The 16,547-nt window shown below is 47.7% G+C and overlaps 1 protein-coding gene across 1 annotated transcript in view; it reads right to left on the minus strand.

Moving 5' to 3' along the window:
- The window catches only part of DRD5 (dopamine receptor D5), a 3,648-nt gene extending 2,513 nt beyond the window's left edge, over positions 1-1,135 (minus strand). Inside the window, exon 1 of the mRNA XM_008061093.2 lies at positions 1,110-1,135. Coding sequence (XP_008059284.2) covers positions 1,110-1,135 — 26 coding nt within the window. The remainder of the gene's footprint in view (positions 1-1,109) is intronic.
- Positions 1,136-16,547: the final 15,412 nt, after the last annotated feature.

The following is a 16,547-nucleotide window of genomic DNA, read 5'->3' on the forward strand; positions in this document are numbered from 1 at the left end:
CCCGGGCCGGGAGGTGTTCGCCCGGAAGACGAAAAGGCGCTTGTCCCAGCCGTGGAGCCCTAGCTCTGGCCACTTTGAGGTACAAGAGGTCGGTTAGGAATGGAGAAGCAGTGACTTCTAGATGGGGAAAGAGCGTCTGTGAGTAAAAGAATTTCTCACAGACTTGATTCCCAATCCAGACTTTATTCCTGGCTGCTCGAGCACTCCACAGTATCTTTAGCAGACCTTGGTTTCTCGCCTGGAGCCTGGGATAAAGATTCCTACTCCTCCGGGTGTCCGGATTCGGGGAAACCATCTAGAAGGAGATACCAGGAGACAATGTCTCCTAAGAAGTCTTCCCCTTCTCCCAAGACCCTCCCTCAACACCCACCCCGAGACTGGGCCTTAATCTGCTCCCTTAGGAGACTGAGCTTTTCTCTCCTGTCACCCCGGATCCTTGAGCGATTTTACCTTTGGGGAATAATTTGGGATGAACCAAGGAGACAAGGGAGAGAAAGCGCCCCTTCCCGGCCCCCCACCACCAGAGCTGGAAGCCTCCTCCTTGCAAAGGGATGGACAAATATCTCAGTGTTTAACAGAGGAAGAAATCGAGGTTCTACTGGGTGGCCCAAAGCCCAAGCTGAGAAAAAAAAAAGAATGATGGAAAACAGTGAAAACGGAGAACTGTATTCTTGCGCTCTCCGCATCTCCCAGCTGAGGAGTTGCACTCGGAAGCACTCTGGTTTCTGCCTGTGTTCAGCTTGACTGGAGACAGCTGGGAGGGAAATGGATGAGACAGCAGCAGGCTTTACAGCTCCATCTGCCACCCGCTGGCCCAGACACCTGCAGAGTGGGGAGGTCTGCAAACAGACGTGGACTTTCCTATCCCTTCCTTAGTCTCTCTCCACCCAAACCCACCTGCACCTTGGACCAACACCTGCGAGTATCCCAGCTTCTCACACTTAGGTTGCTCAGCCTTAAGTGGTCTGTTACCCCCTCTAGCCTCCTCCCCTTCTGTGCTTTCTGCTGCGGGAGAGGGCGTGACCATCTGCCCAGGTGCCTGAACCTGAGACCAGAGAGTCAGCCCTGTTTCCAGGCTCTTCCCATCTCCTAGGATCTGGACCACTTACCGCTGACATCCCTGTCCAGGTGACATGATCCTAGTTTCCAGGCTCCACTCAGATCCTCTGTCCTCCCTCCACTCCACAGCAGGCAGAGTGGGCTTTCTTAAATGTCTATGATCGGGTCACTTCCCAGATGAAAAAAACCTCAGTAGCTCCCTGTGAGCCCCAGCCTCTGGCCAGGCATGCAAGGCCTTCTAGTCATCTTGCCCTTGCTTGTGCCCACAACTCCTACTTCTCCTCCTGCCACCCCTCCACAGATAGCCACCACCACCACCACGAAAAAAGCGGCACTGCTAATCCCCCAGGTGGGCCCCATGTAGTTCTCCAACTGAAATGACCCTCATCTCCTCCTGGAGAACACCAACTCATGATGTCAGGGAAAGAACTTGGATTTTGAAGAGAGGAGTTTGAGTTCCAGTTATTTATTCAGCAAATATTTATCAAGCAAATATTTCTTCAATATTTATTTCTCAGTATTTATTCAATATTGATAAATATTTATCAAACACCTATATGTTTCAGATGTTGTTCTACTTACTGGGAATACAATGGGAGATTTATATAAATTTATATATATTTATATATATCTCCTCTGAAAACTTGGTATACATATGGTATATAATTGTGTGTGTGTGTGTGTGTGTGTGTGTGTGTGTGTGTGTAAATATATATATATATTTATGAGGGAAGACCCCTTGAAATGGAATTTGTTCATAAAAATCATGCATCAATATTTTTCTGGAGGGTGATAAAGCAGGATTTATTAAGGAGACAGAAAGGCTTCCACAGCAGGAGGGGACCAGCAAGAGGTTGTCCCTCATTTATTCTTACATGTTTAAACTTTAGTACTCTTTCTTTGATGTAATACACTTATCAAGACACTTTTTCCCACTGCTCAAAACAGTTTTTGAAACTCATCGATTCTGATGCCAATTAGTGCTTTGGCTGTTTTTTTGTTTTACCTCTTCCGTATCTCCCTTTGAAGATTTTTTCATCCGGGGTGGGAATGCCTAGGGGGAGGATGTGTGACTAGGGAGTGTGGGGCACAAGGATCATGCTGCTGATGCTCAAAAACTACTGAACACTCAGCGCAGTGTGGGTAGGTTGTTCTTGTAAATCACCACCCATCATGAAATGGGCAAACATGTTGAAGCCTAACACAGCCTCTCACAGCAACACCAGCTGGTGCACTGATGCTAATAGGTTCCTAGACACTTGCCTGACAGGGTCCCACCCTCCAAAAAGATAACTCCTGGATTTTGGGGGATCCATCTCATGTATCTATATCTATATAGACAGATTCCCTCTAAGGGCTTGAAGCCCATTGTCAGAGATGGACTTTAACCCAGGAACCATCCAAAGAAATATACAAATACACATGTGACAAGGGCAGTGAAAGAAAGGTATACAGCCTATGTAGCTGTACACCAGAGAGGGATTGGCCAAGACAAAATGTTTGGGGAAGGCTTACCTGGACAAGTTTCTCTTTGGGTTAAAATCACATTTAAATGTACAAAGTGGAATACATAAAGAAGGAAAGTATGGCAGGAAGGAAGAACAGACCTTTCGGATATTGGGCAGGTTACTTATCTCTCTGAACTTCGGTTTCCTCATCTGGAAAATGGGTTAATAATAGTAGTTTTACAACAGATGCTGGAGAGGATGCGGGGAAAAGGGAACACTTCTACACTGTTGGTGGGAGTGTAAACTAGTACAGCCTCTTTGGAAGACAGTGTGGCAATTCCTAAAAGATCTAAAAATCTACCTTTCATACGACCCTGCAGTCACCCTATTGGGAATATACCTGGAAGAATTTGAGTCCCTCTTTAAAAAAGATACTTGCACATGTATGTTTATCACAGCATTGTTCACAGTAGCAAGAACAGGGAACCAACCATGCTGCCCATCAAAAGAGAACTAGACAAAAAAAATGTGGTACATATACATGATGAAATATTATGCAGCCATAAAGAAGAACAAAATCATGAACTTCATAGCAACCTGAATGGACTTAGAGTCTATACTCCTGAGTGATCTTTTTCAGAAACAAAGAACTGAGTATCACATGTTCTCACTCATAAATGGACCTTGAACAATTATCATAATACTATAGGAAAAGGATTGGCAGTAGCAGAAAACTGCTGGGAGTGGGGCGTGGAAGTGGGATTGGCAGTAGTGGTAATCTGCCTGGGGAAGGAGAGACACACTTCATGAACAAGGGTACCTGCATAAAAACATTTGTATACCTAACCCTGAATTGTACCCTGCATCTTTAAAATAAAAAAATTAAAAGTTCAAAAAAAATAATAGTAGTTTTAAAAGTAAATGTACAGCCTAGGCAATATAGAAATACCTTGTCTTTACAAAAGATAAAAATAAAAAAAACTTGGTATAGTGGCACTCACCTATAGTCCCAGCCCCTCAGGAGACTAAGGCTGTAGGGTCATCTGAATGCAGGAGGTTGAGGCTGCAATGAGCTATGATTGTACCACTGAACTCCAACCTGGGCAGCACAGTGAACTCTTGACTCAGAAAAAGAGAACAAAGTGTGATGAGGCCACAATAACTAATGCATGAGTGTTTTGAGCCTCCCTTCTTCCACTGGCTATTCCTGTGCAGTTCCTTACCCTCAGCTGCTAAGGAAGATTCTTCCCTGACTTTTGTGATGGAGAGTCAGAGAGCGAATGCATTACTTGGCCTAGAAGGCTGAAGAAGAAAATAATTGTCCCAGAAGAAAGAGACTGAGTTAGTCTCCATAATAAAAGGCAGAGGGAGTGAAGTGGGGAGAAGGACTAAAAACTGGGGGTGAAGTTTCCAGAGAAGATTGTGGGAAGGGGGTGAGGGAATGGTGGTCTGGAGGAACGAGGGTAGGAGAGCAAAATAGCATTCTAAAGAAGGAATTGCTATCATCTTCACAGAATTTAAGAAATGCAAAGGATTTGAGTCTGGAAACCACCTTTTGGCTACAGAACACGGCACTCATGGCTCTGTCAGTGATATAGTGCATGTCACAATGTTAGAACATTTCTACCCTTCTAGAACTAACTCAGTCACCTCTCTAGAAAAAATTCTTGACTCTTCAGGACTGAGCAGGTGTCCAGTACTGCAGAAGAGCCCTGAGTTGGCTCCTAGTACAGCCATCAGGACAGTGAGTTGTACCATCCACTCACACGGCTGCGTGGCCCTCTAGACACTCTGCTTCTCAAGTCAAGAAACATTGTCTTTTCATGTCTGAATTCCCAAAACCAACACAATGAGTGGGGGCTTGACAAATCTCTGTTGGTAATAAATGGAAAGAGGATTCTGTACCCAACACCGTGAAATCAACGAACAGATAATTCGATCAACCAAGAAAGGCACACACACTCAGTACACAAGTTTACACTTGTCCTCCTGGACCCCACCCACCCATTCATTCATTCAGCAAGCATTTATTGATGGCGGTGGAGGCAGGGCCATGCAGCGTGAACAAGTCATAGCAGGGTAGGCTGGTATAGTGATTATGAGAAACTTCCAGCAGAAGATGGTAAAATATATCCAGAAAGGACTTTTTTTTTCCTAATTAGCCCAAAATTGCCATTTGAGCTGGGGGCTCAGTTGTGACTATCTCCCAAATCCTATTCTAGACCTGGGGGATATAAAGAGAATCAGAGATACATTCCTTGTCCTTATGCTTATATTCTAGAGGGAAGACAGATTAAAAAATTCAAAAATAAGATAATGTCATAATGGTAAGTGCTATGAAAAAAATCAAATGGAATAATAAAACAGAAAGTAACTAGGCTGGAGGGACAAGCTGCTTCAAAATGAGTGATCAAGAAAGACTCTTTGCAATCAGAAAGGTAAGAAGGACTTAGTCAATCAAATATTGAGGGTAAATCATTCTGAAAGAGGAAAACGAGCCCATACAAAGGCCCTGGGGCAGAGTGAGCTTATTTGAAAAGAATTAAAAGGGTCAGGATGGTTGTAGCATAGTGGCCAAGGAAGAGAGAGAGATGAGGCGGAGAAGATGAGCCCTATTTCCATGGTGAGGGCATGATCATTTATTCTAAGTCCCAGATGCCTGTTAAATCCCTTAAACTGGATGAAAATGAAAGTCCTTTTGTCTCCAATGCCAATTTTTGAGCCCTAATAAAAACAGCTCAGAGACTTGAGAGATGACAGGAAAAATGGGAACACTAGGGCGGGGCATATCCAAGTGCCTTCTACTACCCTGACCCTATTTTTGGCTGCAAAAAGAAACAGAGTACACCCAGGTCTGGCGACTCAGCCTGTCATCCCAACACTTTGAGAGGCTGAGGCAAGTGAATTGCCTTGAACCTGCTGGTTGGAGACCCTCCCGGGCAACTTGGCAAGACCGCATGTCTACAATAAATCAAAAATTAGCCAGGCATGGTAGCGCGCATCTGTAGTTCCAGCTACTTAGAAGGTTGAGGCAGAAGGATTGCCGGCACGCAGCGGGTCGATGCTGGGGTGGCTGTGACTGTGCCACTGCACTCCAGCCTGGGTGACAGAGTGAGACTCCAACTCAAAAAGAAAAAAAAAAGGAAAAGAAAAAAGAAAAGAAAGAAGCATTTCATGGCTGAGATCTAAAAAACTCTAACAAAGACAGCAAGGATGCTGACCAGTCACAGCAGGTGTTGCCTGTCACCCCAACCTGGTACACTGGCTAGGACTCCAGGCCACCCTTGCTGTGCCAGCCTTAACCCTTTAATTGCTAGCTGTAGGGAAGTCTGAGGCAGTCCCAAGGCAGGCTTCAGAAGGGTTATCCAAGGCAGCAGAGGTCACTCAGGAGGCTCAGGACAGTGGCTACTTACCAATGGCATGAAAATGCTTCCATAACTGATGTAGTCATTGTGAGGTACACAGGCTGACTGTCAGGGGTGAGAAGGACCACAGCACAGTGCCAGGACCTGGGAACAACTTCTTCCTAAGCTGTGCTCCTTCCACACCACCTTCACCAGGTTTTCACATGTGCCTGGACTTCTCTAGAACATTCTTTACCACCTCTCCCAGCTGTGTGTCAGCCTCTCTTCTCATAGCACAGTGGCTGGGCCCTTTCTACTTCCTTTCACTTGCTCTTTGTGACAGGGATGTCTCCCAGAACATGTCTATGTCCCTTCCCTACATTTGCAGGGCTCCCTTGCTGTTCGGTGGAGGCTTCAGTGCCAGACTTTGGCAAATAGATTGTGGGGGGGAAGTGATCCTTGGAAACATCCCACAGCACCCTGAGCTCTTTCCCCTCCTGCTGCAATAGCTTTGGAAGCCACATGTTCTGGAAGCATAGCTACAGATGGGGAATGCCCATGCTGACTGATCTCCAAAGAAGGCCTCCCTGGGAGCCTCCCCTCCTGGTTTCCAGGTCCCCTCCCACACTGCACCTGAGCTGGCCCCCGGGGAAGCAACAGAATGCTGTGGCCTGATGCCACAGGACTGCTGGGGCTCGGCCAGGAAGAGGCACACAGCTGCCACTTCAGTCTTATGGAACTTTGCTCTTGGGACTCTGCCTGTTGGGTCCAGCCACTGTGCTGCGAGAAGTGTAAGTCATATGGGGAGGCCACGTGGAGGTTCTCTGGGCTATTCCAGACAACAGCTAGCATCAGTGGCCAGCCATGTGTGCATGCCGGCACGGACATTCCAGATCAGTGTGTCCTTCTGTCACTTTAGCTACAGGATGAGCCAGGATTTCCTGGTCTTGATGATCAACTAAGGTATGGGAATCTGTTCCACAAGGGTCAGATGGGGTTCTGGCCTGGGGTTTGCTCTAGTTCATTCTATCTTTCTTCGAGTTTTTTAGATATCAGTCATGAAATGCTTCTCTTTTTTTCTTTTTTCTTTCCTTTTCTTTTTCTTTTGGAGTTGGAGTCTCACTCTGTCGCCCAGGCTGGAGTGCAGTGGCACAGTCACAGTCACCCCAGCATCTGCAAATAGATGGTGGAGAGAAAGGTTGGGGCTCTTTCTGCTGGGATGGCTTAGCTGGGATGTGATGGACCTTAGGTCTCCTGGTGGCCATTTTCCCTGTTCATGGTAGGAGGAATGGGGCCCGAGCAAGACTAGAGCAAATCAGAGAGAAAGGGACAGAGAGGTGGGGAGAGATGAGGAGTACACAGGGAGGAAGAGGAAAAGGAAGGGAAAAAAGAGGAAGAGAAAGCGAAAGAGAGAAGAGGAAAAGTAAAAAGAGAAGCAGAAGAGAGAGAACGAGAGAGAGAGAGAGAGAGAGAGAGAGAGAGAGATATCTTTAAACCTCTTGGCTGAGTGTGTGAAAGTTTGCTTCCCCTGGACTCAGCTTGAACAAGATCTGTTCCCCAGGTCTTGGCACTGTGACATGGTCCTTCTCCTAAGTAGCCACTGCCCTGAGCCTCTTGAGTGTCCTCATAGATGAAATCTCTAAAGCTAGTCATACCCTGGTCTTTGTAGTTACTAAAGCCAGTAAGTCACCTTTTTGCTGAAACATGTCTAAGAAGAGTTTCAGCTGTCACCTGCAACTGGCAAAACCCTGCCTGTTGCAAGGAATAAACAATTTTCACAGGTGGCCTGAGAAGAAGGGGACTGATCTCAGCACAGAGAAAGGCTGCACAGGACAGAGCACACTCAGTCTGGAGATCAAAAGAGAATTCACTAGCATGTAGGGAACAGCATACGCAAAGGCTCAGCAGCAGGAAGCTTTGTGTGTGAACAGATATATTTTCAGAACTCTAAGACTTTCCCTGCTATCCAAAAGACCATGTTTCTCATCATAATTTTGGAAACAGAATTTTCTCTGTATTAATAAGACCTTGTGTACGCAAAGTCATAATATGTAGTCAGGTCTCCACAGTCTTCCCCTGGGAGAGCCCCGTGAGCCACTTGTCTGTGGGGATGGTGGTTTCACGTCAAGCTGTGTGTGCCCTTTCTTACACAGGTTCTTTGCTACAAGAGTTGGGCAGGGTTAGAAACAAATGGAAAACCAGGATCTCTCTCTGAGTCAACCTCGGATCTCAGCTTCATTATCATGGAGGAGTCCAACCAACTAAATGGCTAATAAGCGCCTTCCTTATTTTATCCAGCCAGAGCCCTAATCTCAGGGGATGATGGGGAAGAGATGATCCATTTACACACTCAGCTCCTGCAACATTGTACTAAGAGGATTTTCCTAGAACATTTTGGTGTACAGAGAGTTTTCCTAATCTAGTCAGCAAACATTCTTCTACTTGAACTCATTGACCCTCCTTTTGCTGAAGATGTATTTTAAATTGGATTTGCTTTCCTGAGACAAATGGCAAAATCAATAAGAAAACAGGTGGGATTCTGCTGCTGCCACTGCTAATACAAAAAGATTCAACTCTGTTTTACATCAAGAAAAGCCGCCATCCTTGACTGCAGGATACATGCTGAGCTCCAGCTGCCAGCCCCATCCACATGATCAGCTCAGCACGGGGGAGCCCACCTGGAAAGGTGGGGGTGATGCAGCCACATCCCCTCAAGCCTAGGCCCCTGATAGTGACTGTAAAGCCTCCCCTTCAATCCCACAGCTCCTGCTCCTCCCTCTCCCCCAGTTTAAAAACAAAGAGGTTTCTGGCTGGTTAATATGGCTATCCCAGAAGCCTGGCACATTTGTGAGTAGATAGAGAAGAATGGATTTACAAGACAGTCCTGGGCTCAAATCCTTCTCTGACTTACTAGCCTTGGAACCTTGAGCAAGTAACTACCCTAAGCCCCAGTTGTCTCATCCTTAAAATGGTAACATTAATCGTACTGTGCAGAGAAATCATGGATAAATAAGATGTTGTCCTTAGGAAATGGCAAGGCTGTATATTAGTCAGGTTGTTTTATAATAATTCTGCATTACAAACAGCCCCAGTGTCTCAGCTACTTAAAACAGCAAGCATGTATTAATATTTCTTGTTAATAATCTGTGATCGGCTGGGGAAGCCTTGCCTCAGTGATGGGTCAGGTTCTGTGACTCCTGTGTCTCTCATTCCCAGGTGATTCTCTGGAGCTCACTCTTCTCATGGTGTGAGGTGGGAGCCAATGGGGCCACAGTGAACCCATGTTCACTTATATCCCCCTGTCAGATGGGACCTGTGTTATCTCTGCTCATGTGCATCTGATAGAACTGGTCATGAGAGTGGAAAGAAATATGATCTGTCCACAGGGAAGTCATGGCAATGTGGGGAGGTCAAGAGTATATTCACACAGTCCACAATACACAGAAGTTATTATTGCTCCATTACCCCTAAATGGCTTCACCATCCAACCCCTTCAATCTGTCCCCTCCAGCAACCCCTAATTCAAGTCCTCATCACTTTTGGCCTCTGTGGCTGCCAGAGCCTTCCAGTAGATCTCTGTGTGGTGATGTCTTCCAGCATCACCTCCGTCCGATACTCTATCTCCAAGACAATTTTCCTGAAACACAGCTGTGATGCCATTCATTCTTCTCATGATTCCCCATAACTCACATTAATTTTCATCAACCCAGTTAATGAAAACCCCTTCATTGATCCCAAGCGCCTTCATGTGACCTTTAACAATCTACTTCTTCAGCCTCATCCCTCGCCTCCCAAGCCTTCTCTAGCAGATCCATCCTTCCCCCATCCCAGTACCCACCTCTTCTCCCAGAGCAGGTCTTTCAGGCCTTATGCTTGCTCTTTCTCCTCTTGAACTGTCCCCACTCTTTTCTGAATGGGGACTCACTCATTCACCTCTCAAATCCCACACCAATCAACACATAGTCTTGCTGAGATCTCCCTGAGTCTCTAGAGTGATGACCACTGTCTGTGCCTGAGAAGTATATTGCATCCACCTCTGTCACAATTCATAGACCCACTGAGGGGGTGATCTGTTCATTTGTTGCTCACTTACCTTTCTTCTCCAGTTGTAAGCCACCCAAGATGAAGCTGTGTCAGTCTCTTGGAGTCAACCTGATGGGGATGAGCCCATTGATATTCACTGCATAAATAAACGTATCATGGTAGGGGTGACAAGGGCTCACTAGCTATCTGTGTGTTCCCTATGCTTCCCAGCCTATCTGGCAGTTGAGTTAGGTCACTGACTGGTTCTGGAAAGTGGGAACATGAGCCAAATGCCACAGAAGCACGGAAGAACTGAATGACTCTGCAGTCCTCTCTCCCCTTCCACAGCAACCTTGTGTGGAGAAGGCAGAACTGCCAAGATGGAATCTTTCTGGATACCTGAGTCACTCTGTGGAGGAAGTTCCCATCCGTCTGCATCAGACATCACATGAGTGAGAAGTGTGCTCCTTCTGACTGTCACTACGATGCGGGGGTCATTTCTCATGGCAGCTTAACCTAGCTTTCACTAGCTTGACTAATACATGTTTGACCAAATGTTCCTCCATTTCTCATGGCTTCTGACCGGATGTTGTTTGGTACCCACAGGACATTCATCCTTCACTAGAAGAACCCAGAGCTCCTGGGAGAAGTGGCTGATGCCAGGGCCAGAGCAGGAAAGTACAAGATGAGTATCATGTGGTGACAGAGAGCAAGAAAATGCCCAAAGAATGGCAGGGATGTCAAAAACAAACAAACAAAAAAAACAACCAACTTGAAGGGGCTCCCAGTTATCAAATCTGGGACAATGTGAGCATCAGAATTGACGGTGGTGAATTATTTAATAAAGTGAGAATCCATGAACCTATTGTGATGGAAAGAAAGAAAAGGGAGGCAGAAAGAAAAGGAATAAGGACGGAGGGAAGGAGGGTGAACAGGGGAAAGGAGGGAAGGAAGAAGGAAGGAGACTTCCTCCAGTTGAGTGCCAATGAATAAATATAGAGGGAACAATGGAGTCAGAAAAATCACACTTGCAACCAGGATTGACACAAGAAAGACTGAAGTGAAACAGGATACTAGCATGGTCTCAAAGCCCCTCCACTCACCTGGTTTGTTAATTACAAAGAGAAAAAGTGGCAACTTCACAGTGGAGGAGCCTGCAGGCCCTCACTTAACAAGGTGAACAAAGTTAACATCACCAGGGATGAGACAAATGGACATCAAAGGCCTCTTGATGCTATGCACTGAGGACACAGCACTGCTTACGCTGTCCCCTGAGGAAACACCAGACAGACCCAGATTAAGGGGCCTTCCATGGCTGACCTGAACGCTTCATAAGTATCAATGTCACACAGATAAACAAAGACAAAGGGACTGCTCCAGATTAAAAGATTACTGCAATAAAGACATTTAGTTATCTAACATAACAGAAATTAAGAGGAAGCAGGCAAGGACTGATACAGAGGCTTAGCCATATAGTCACCAGATTCCAGATTCCCGTCATCTTTCGACCAAATGTTCCTCCCTCCTCAGTGTGGCAGCTTTGTGTTCTTGGTGTCTCATGGTCCAGGGCTAGCCGTTACAGCTCCAGCCATCAAGAACAAGTTCAGATTCTAGGAGCAAGAGGTGGGGAGTCGCATCAAGGGGCTTTTCTTGACGTGTCCCTTGCCTCTTATCAGTGAAGAAAATCTTACTAGAAGGACTCAGAAGACTTCTCCCTGTGTCTCATTAAGCAGAAGCAGACCATAGGATGATTCTGCCAACAAGGCAGACTGGAAACTCAAGTATCAGACAAAAGGGAACAGAATGCTCCAGCCTGGCTAAAATCAACCACGAGTCATCACCAGAGACTGGGCACTTTGATGCCCCAAACAAAATCTGGATTTTCTTAGCAAGCAAAGGAATTGCTCTTGGGCAAGAAATTAACAGAGTGTGCCATAATTAATATTCATTGAGCACCTACATAGGTTGACACTGTGCCGATGAAAGAACCATAGACACGAAGGTGCAATTCCTATTCTCAGGAGCTACAGCCCAAGCTTCAGGACAGTCCCAGAAACCCCCATCACAGCTCTCCCCAGACCACAGAAGCCCCTTTACACATCAAATAAAAAGGGGTTCCTGGAGAAAGGGACCTCTCTGAGCTGATATGAGTGTTTCCAAAAGCTAGTAAATGAGTAACTTCGTAATGTGCACAGCCAAATATCAAATAAATACATGTGTTCTTTTTACTGAGCTCTCTGTGGGATTGAAACTATCTCCCCGTTCTCCATTTTTGCCTCAAAAAATCTTTGAGTTCCATTCATTTATTATACTGTTTGAAAATGATCCTTGAGGTACCCGGGTTACAGTAGGAAGCAAAACACCCATTGTCCCTCCCCCTTGAGGCTTACAGTTAAGCGATAAAGAAGGATTGCTAGTCTAACAGTCCCACCTAACTGCAGGATTAAATGGTATGGCAGATGCAATGAAGAAACGCTAGATGGCGCCATGAGATTCATGAGAGCCATTAGACCTGGTCTAGGGGTGAGGGAAGACTTCCCTGAGGCACTTGCTTGAATGGAGATCTGTAGAATGAGTTGGAAATTAACTAGGGGAAAGGAAGAGGAAACAGGCAGTGCAACATCCATGAAGCAGGAGGGCACATGGCACCTTCCAGGAACAGGAGAAGCTGGTCATGTGGTGGATCACAGAAGAAGAGTGAGGCACGAGTGAACGGATGTGAAGTGAGGCCAGGGAGGACGGCAGGAGCGCCCATTCAAGACCCTGGGGTCCGAGGTCGGGGTTTGGGTGCCCGTCACATTGGAGGGTGCTGAGCAGGGCAGGGACAGAAACCTGCTTGCCTTTCCCAATTGCCACTCTAGTCACAGCCAGGAAGACAGATGGGTAGGGGCGAACCGGAGAAGTGAGTGAGGAAGCAACTTCAGAAGGCCCACCAGGAGATAATGGTGACTTACAGCAAGGGGATAGGAGTAAGGGTGCAGTGAGGGTGTGGAGTTGAGCTGTTGATTGGATATGGGGCAGAGGGCCACGAAAGGTGTGAGACCTTTCCTCAACCACCATAAGCGTGTCACCAATGGCACGATTATAGTTCAAAATCCTGGGCTCAAGCAATCCTCCTGCCTCAGCCTCCCTAGTAGTTGGGACTACAGGAGTGCACAACATGCCCAGCTAATTTTTAAAGCTGTTGTAGAGACAGAATGCCACTATGTTGCCCAGGTTGGTCTTGAACCCCTGGTCTCAAGTGATCCTCTTGCCCCAGTCTCCCAAAGTGCTGGGATTACAGGCACAAGCCATCACACCTGGTCAACAAATTTAATCAAAGTTTTATGTGACAGGAGAACCTTCAGAAATGAAGATCCAAAGACCCAGGGGAAACTCTATTTTTATGCTTAGGTTCAATGGAAAACGGACAGCTGTATAGAAATGTGATTAGACAAATGGGTAAGAGCTAATGGGAATAGACTCAGGAGAGAAGCCCAGCGAGGGCTGCCGGTTCAGATTCCTCTCGGCCTTTCTATGTGGCATTCCTCTGTGTATGGGACAGGATCCCTCCTGAAATCAATCTTCAAAGGAGAAGGGAGAAGGAAGAGTGACTTTTCTGGGTCTTATGGGTGACTCTGGGGAAGAGGGTTTCGTAGTTGCCATGACCTGCCTCGGGAAAGAGGGACTCTGATTTTCTATCACTCGCTTCAGGGGACACAGAGGGTGGGAGGCAGGGTGGCAACAGGCTGTCAGAAAGACCTCGCTTCTGGGGACTTCCAGTGTCCTTCAGTTCAAAGTATCCAGCTGGCCTAGGCACTACACTTTGAAGTGTCGTGTTCTCAGCCCTGACAGCAGGTAATGGCAGCGCAAAGCCAGCCTTTGCAGGGCGGGTTTGTATAGTGGACAGAAGCTGGTGCAATTCATGGGGTTGGAAAGATGGAGGGAGAACTGGCAGGAGGGAGTGGGGAGGGCAGTCATCGATTTTGGTGTTGGACACGTTGAGATTAAAGCACCTGAAGACCCAAGCAGGATGTTGGAAATAACCAGCCTGGAGCTGAGAGGTCATATTGAAAGTGTGAATCCAGGAATCAGCAGCGTGCAGATGGTAGGTGGGCCAGGGCTGTGAACCAGAACACCAAGGAGAGCAAAGTGACCCAGCAAACTGGGTCAAGAGGACCTGGTAGAGGCCCCTGAAAACTCGAAGTGGCCAAGAAGGGACGAGAGCCTGTGATCAACCCTGAGAGGGGCTGAGGGAGGGGGTGCCCCAGTCAAGGGTGTTATCGGAGCCAGGCCCAGACCCGCAGTCGTCCCTCACGCTGCAGACAGAGGCTGAGACGAGGAGGAACTTGCTCAGTGCCCCAGGTCACCCGGCTTCGTCTCAGGAGAGCTGAGACCACAACCCCCGGCTCTCATTGGCCTGTTTTCTGCTTTCATATGAGGCACACAAAGCAGGGCAAAGGGACTCCAGGAGTTTCCTGTTGCTGCCCTGACACACTGCCACAAACCTGGCTGCTTGAAACAACACAGAAGTATTCTCTTGTCGTGCTGGAGGCCAGAAGTCCACAACGAATCTTACTGCACCGAAACTGAGGTATTAGCAGGGTCCTTGTCAAGGGCCTCAGAGGAGAATCCGTTTCTCACCTCTTTCTGGCTGCTGGCCTTCCTTGGGTTGTGTCCTCATCACTGCAGTCTCTGCCTCCATGGTCACACTGCCTTTGCTGTTTTTTTTGTTTTGTTTTGTTTTGCTTTATTGTTGTTGTTGTTTGCTTGTTTGTTTTTAGAAACAGGATCTCCTTTTGTCCTGGCTAGAATGCAGTAGTGCCACCATAGCTTGTTGCAGCCTTGAACTCTTGAACCTAAGTGACCCCCCTGCCTCAGCCTCCCAAGTAGCTAGGAATACAGGAGTGTACCCCCGTTTCCAGTTAGTTTTTAAATTTTTTGTGAAGCTAGGGTCTCGCTTTGCTGCCCAGGTTCAAACTCCTAGTCTCAAGCAATCCTCCTGCCTTGGCCTCCTAAAACGCTGGGATTACAGGTATGAGCCACCACAACCGGCCACACTACCTTCTCTTCCATAGTCAAATCTCTGTCTCCTTCTCCACTTAGAAGGACACTTTATGACTACATTAATTATTCACACAGATAATCTAGGACTGTCCCCTGTCTCAAAATCTTTGACCTAACCACGCTCACAACGTCCTTTTACCAAGGTCTTATTCACAGGTTCTGGGGATTCAGATGTGGACATCTTCAGGGGCATCATTTACCCTTTTCCCTGCTGTCTGGACCACGGGCAGAACTGGCCATCTGATCATTGTCATGAAGCAGCCTGGCTTCTGTGAGCAGAAAAACGACAGGTCTCCACCCAGCAGCAACCCCCTGGAGACAGAGACCCGAAATGACACACGGGACCACAATAAGAGGTTGCTGTGTGCCAACTTCCATGCCTAGGGCTTCGTGTGTGTACTCCTCATTCTCTCAGGGACCCCTTGAGGCCGGCCTCCTCCTGCCTCCGTACTGCAGAGGAGAAGCCACGGTGCAGGAGAGGAAGGAAACTGCGGCAGGATCCTGGCCCCGGGTCCTCGAGTCTCTGCAGCACGCCTGCCGGAGCAGGATGCTCCTCAGGGGCACACGGATCCAGCCCCCAGAAGGCCGCCCTCACGCTGGTCGGAAGCCGGCACCCCCTTCAGGCCCAGGGACCAAGGAGCGGCCAGATTACACTTCGGGGCAGAGCCCGCGGGCGCTTCTGCCACTCATCCACAGCCGACCATCTGAACCGTCATCCCTGCGTCCACATTTGATCACTGGAGAGGCTGCTCTCTCCCCCTGCCCCCAGCCATGCCCCTGTGGGTGCCACAGCCCAACCTGGCCCTGTTGCTCTGTGTGACTTAGTCCTACTCAATGGATCAGCGCGAGTGAAGGCTCAGCGGTGAGTGGAGACCTGTGTGTGGTGTCGGGGAGGCAGGGACACCTGGAGGAAAGCTCTTCACTTGGGTGATGCAGTCCCATGACAATTATTAAGCCTACAACGAGGACAATGCAGGAAGCGGCGGGAAAGCACCACCTGGACTGTAGGCAGGATGGATCAATGACTGGGGCTTGGTATGCTACCATACTGCACCCGCCACCACCTACCATGCTGCACCTTACCCTACCCAGCCTCCAGCCTAGCCACTCTAGGTTGGAATCCAAGGGTTCTGAGCTGAGGCAGATTTGGGGGAGTACTGGTTAGGACAGGCCAGCTGCATGTAATAAAAAGTCCAGTGCACGTCAGGTCAGCAAACTCTGGCTCTGGGGGCCAAATCCAGCCACCTCCTGTTTTTATAAATAAAGTTTTATTGGAACACTGCCATGCCCACTCATTTACATGTTGTCCATGGCAACAGAGTCCATATGGCCCACGAAGCCTAAAATATTTTCTATCTGGCCCTTGACAGAAAACATTTGCCCATTGCCCACCCCTGGCTTGAACAATGACAACATTTGATTATCTTCCATAACAAGAAGTCCAGAGCAAGGTAACTCAGGGTCAGACACAGGCTAGCAATGGCACTGAGGCCAGATCTTCTTCCCCTGCAGGTTGCCTCTCCTTGTTGGCTTGTTGCTTCATAGTTGCAAAGTGGCTGCCACAGCTCCCAGCTTGACTTCCTCTCATAACACATTCCAGGCAGGAGGAAAGGCAGGCCTCTTCCTT

This window comes from Carlito syrichta, unplaced genomic scaffold (assembly GCF_000164805.1).
Source record: "Carlito syrichta isolate Samal-C Ts95f unplaced genomic scaffold, Tarsius_syrichta-2.0.1 Scaffold305073, whole genome shotgun sequence".
Taxonomy (NCBI): domain Eukaryota; kingdom Metazoa; phylum Chordata; class Mammalia; order Primates; family Tarsiidae; genus Carlito; species Carlito syrichta.